This window comes from Hordeum vulgare, chromosome 4H (genome assembly GCF_904849725.1).
Source record: "Hordeum vulgare subsp. vulgare chromosome 4H, MorexV3_pseudomolecules_assembly, whole genome shotgun sequence".
NCBI classification, from domain to species: Eukaryota; Viridiplantae; Streptophyta; class Magnoliopsida; order Poales; family Poaceae; genus Hordeum; species Hordeum vulgare.
The window spans coordinates 559,239,260-559,243,321 of NC_058521.1; the positions used below are offsets into that span (position 1 = coordinate 559,239,260).

The following is a 4,062-nucleotide window of genomic DNA, read 5'->3' on the forward strand; positions in this document are numbered from 1 at the left end:
GGCACCGCGGGCTTTAAAAAATGTTCAGGGACATGGCTCGGTCTCCATCACTGACAGGAGTTGGTACGCCGGCCCCCGGGAAATTTTCACACGGGAGAGACGGCTCGAAGAAAATCACACATCTCCAGCTAGCTCGCCTCGGAGACACTCGGTTCAGGTCGAGTTCCCAGGCCTCTCCCCCTCTCCCAAGGAAAGAGACGAGGTTTTGACGGAATGACCAAAAGGTCGGGCGATAGGAAGGAAAGCCACCATTTCTGGAGTTCCCGCCGCAGTCTGCTCCCTCGCCCTGCACTGCAGCCTCATCGTGCGTGCCTGAATGAATGGCGCAGAAGCCACCTGCCATTATAATTCAGAGATGATTGAGCCATAGCCATGCACACACACACAGCGTAGGCCTGCGCGTGAGCCGCTGAGCCTATGGCTAATGCGTGCAAACAAATGATGGGGGGCGATAAACAAACAAAGCTGTAAAAAAGGACATGGGGGTGGCATGGCGTCCAGAGTAGAGTATTCAGGGTTCAGCCCACTTCTCCTCTCCTCTCTAGGGAACTTATGTTGATTTGACGCGAGCAAAGCGGCAGCGGCAGCGGCTGGGAGGAGAGAGTAGTAGCAGTAACGTAAATTAGTGGCACTGCCGCAGGGGGGGAAGCCTAGCATAGGCCACTGTTGCTGTGGCATTTTGTATACTGCGCGCGCGCAGGCTTTTTTTTTCACCTTGTTTCATTTGCTCCTGTGAACCGTGAAGGAAACGACTCTGAAGAAAGGAGAAAGAGAGAGAGAGGGCTGCTCGTGCTGCGGCTGCAATCAGGCGACGCGGCCCTGTTCGTGGCACTGCACCTGTAGCTCTACACTCCTAGGAGGAGGAGATCCCTGCTACTGTTCCGGCCTGATCCTTTGGGGGCTTGCTCGGCCTCCTATCCATGGTTTTCTGTACGCGCTCATACTATATGCTGCTCTGCGCGGCACATGCCCTGCCATTGGAGTGCGCTTGTGCTGCGATGGAGTGTTGGATAAGAAATTGTTCTCAACTTTTTTTATGGGCTCGATTGTTTCTTTGGGTGTGGTTGCAATTGTATCTGTATGCACCGCTCACAAAAGAACCAGAGGGAATTGTTGCCAAGACTAAATTTCAGGCACAAGGCATCGAGAACTCAAAAAAATCGATAAACAAAAAAGGATCGACGCCTGAGAGATTCGAACTCTCGCGGGGAAACCCCATGTACTTAGCAGGCACACGCCTTAACCACTCGGCCAAAGCGTCATTTGTGTCCTTTCTCGCATATTCTTTCTCACGTGCTTAACAAAAGCATAATGGAAGAGGTCAAAATGACAAACACGGTGTTTTCCAGGAGAAAACATCCCAGCATAGATTGACGAAAAGTAGCTGGAAAATCACTCCTCAAAACGGTAAACTGGCTTGGCGACTGCAGAAGGAGAAGGGGGAGAACCAGAGAGAAGGAGAGAGAGAGTGAGAATCAACCAACACATCTCGATCCATCTCCCCGCCTCTTCGGACCCAACAAGGCACGACCGGCTAGCTAATTACCACATCACACTCGTTAAAATCTCCAACAACTGAACAATGTTATTACATACATCGAAGAAGCCTCCAATTTCTGGTTCCTTTTCCATGGTTCCATCCATCTCTCCGTGCTCTACTCCCTCCTCCTCTTCTTCTTCTTCTCTAGCTAGATCTCTCTCGTCGGCGTGCGAGTGCTGGAGCCCTGGCCTTGCGCGCGCACACGTGGCCTTGAAGAGCTAGCTCCCGTGGGCGAAGTGAAGCGGCCGTAATGGCGGGCCGAGCCGGGGGCAGCGTCAGGGCATGAAGGGGGCATACATATACGTGCAGACGGACGGGTCATGGCATGAAGAGCCTGTCGCCGCACTTGCAGCGCCAGGCCTCCGGGTAGTACTCGAGCGGGAAGCTGACGCCGGGCTGGATGGCCACGTGCACCGGCCGGCACGGGTGGCACCTCCCGCACCGGCTCTGGCACGTCGGCGGCGATGAGCCCGGGCCCACCAGCTCCCTCCGCCGCGCCGTCTCCGCAGGGTCCCCCCACGAGTACCGCTCGAGTGATGCTTCACCGCCCCCGCCGGCGCTCCCCCGGCTTGTCGCGGCGCACCCACCTGCAGGCAGTAGACACACACGCATGTGCGCACGTAGGTGTGAGCTGCAGCTCGCCCTCGCCATGTATATAATGCGGAAGAAACATGGAGGAAGTGCATGTCTCTGGCCGTCTTACCGAGGGCAGCGGCGAGCAAGAGGAGGTGGAGGAGGATGAGCCCGCGGCGGCTCGCCCAGGCCATGGGTGGCCGAGCGTGTCCGCTCGGCTAGGTCACAGGATCCCCGTATCACCCACGCCGCCCACCGAGCGGCCGGCGCCGGCTAGCTCGAGGACAGGCCGCGGGCGGCGAGGGGGGGGAGCAGGATGGAGAAGAAAGCGAAGCGAAGCAAAGCAAGAAAGCAGAGCGAGACGGGCGCTGAATGCCGCTGCCGCTGCCGCTGCTGCGGTGCACGAGGGGGGGTGACGCGGACGGGAGGGAGTGGAGTGGCGTTTGTGTGCGCGCGCGAGTCAATCCGCACGCACGCACGGAGTAGTCATGGACCGTGCGGGCTCTGAGCAGAGAGAAAGAGAGAGAGAGGAGATGAGAGGGGGAAGGGACGGAGAGATGAAATAAAGAGGGAGCGAAATCCAGAGCTGGGGCCGTGTGCTGGTGGGTGCGCGTGTGTGTGGCTCACTCACCCGGGAGCCAGCCGGCGGCGGCAGCAATCCGGCTCGCAGTCTGTGCGCCAGCGTGGTGGGGCCGCTGCCGGTACGTCCCGGGCCGGGCCGGGCCGTGGGCGGGACGGGGTTGGGCATGAGTATGACCGTATGTATGGGTGTGGTATAGTAAATTGCGCCCACCGGTGTAATCCCTCCCACCGACTTAACCATGAGATCACCTCCCGGGCTTCAACAACCGGTGTCTTCACATCAGTCTTTCCTCCGTTTCGTCACGTCCTCATGAGTGTACGTAGATGGTTTCCACACGCATGCATTGATGCATGGCCGCACGTGTTGCCGTGTTGGTCCTGATGGTGCTTGTGACCAGCTAGAAGATCGATCGGTTCACGGATGGAAGATGGGTCGGAGACACGGGAGTGCTGATACTGCTTGTCACCGGCTAGCAAGTCGGCCGACGCAGCATACTACACGATGAGTGAAGACGCTCGGACTGGATCGATCGTCAATTCTAGTATGTTGCTCGCCCCTCGTTTTCGTTGCTCCCTTCATGAGTCCTGGTTCCGTTCGGGAATGGCGCTTATAGTTGCCAAAGTATGTAGGCAGGCCACCTAGATTCCGCCTAATCTTGCTGCATTAGCCGTCCCATCGGTCCTTCCCGTCCTGCTCCGCCTTGTACTAGCATTTACCCTTCTCGGTCAATTTTTTTGCAGAGTTGATCCCTCTTGGATTAATGAAGTCGGTTAATTGGACGGACTACGAGTACGGCACATGTCTCCGCAGCTACTACTCCTACTCTTCTCTGCTCTTAAACTCGTTTCGGTGGTCAATCCGTAATAAATCTCAGCATGAAGAACTGGTCCATGATTACTAAGAGGGTGCTTGACACGTTTTAGTCCCATGATTAAAAATAGTGCGGTTAAAAATTGCTAGTCTTACCCATGCTTGCATCCAAATACAGTACTAAAGAGACTAAAATCAAGGTAATGGACATTTATTATCCTCGAAACCCTTCAATCCAAAACTCACCTGTGTTAAAGGAGAGAAGTTAAACAAGAAGAGAGAGGACTAATCCATATTTTAGTAGGAGTATCGCTAACTAAAAAAATTTAGTCTCAAGACTAGTTTTATTTCCTCTTTAGTCAGGGATGTTTGGATTTTTAGCTTATTAAAGAGATTATTTTTAGTCAGACTAAAATAAGTCCCTTGGATCCGAGCAATAGTACCACTTTCTTCAATCATCGTATCAAATCAACTATGATTAATATGAATCAAAACGAAAGGAGTATGGTGTTCGCGCTGACGTGCCTCTCTCATTTTCATTTTCGCTGTCTCTAGG

General features: G+C 54.5%; 1 protein-coding gene and 1 non-coding gene across 2 annotated transcripts; both read right to left on the reverse strand.

The window, feature by feature from the left end:
• Positions 1-1,179: 1,179 nt before the first annotated feature.
• TRNAS-GCU lies at positions 1,180-1,261 on the reverse strand. Its single transcript has one exon. It is a non-coding gene; the product is annotated as a tRNA-Ser (tRNA).
• An 80-nt stretch (positions 1,262-1,341) lies between these two features.
• LOC123447021 (EPIDERMAL PATTERNING FACTOR-like protein 5) lies at positions 1,342-2,656 on the reverse strand. Its single transcript, XM_045123577.1, has 2 exons — positions 2,244-2,656; positions 1,342-2,127 (listed from the first exon to the last, which is right to left on the reverse strand). The coding sequence occupies exons 1-2, from the start codon at positions 2,305-2,307 to the stop codon at positions 1,859-1,861; spliced, it is 333 nt and encodes a 110-aa protein (XP_044979512.1). The 5' UTR covers positions 2,308-2,656; the 3' UTR covers positions 1,342-1,858.
• Positions 2,657-4,062: the final 1,406 nt, after the last annotated feature.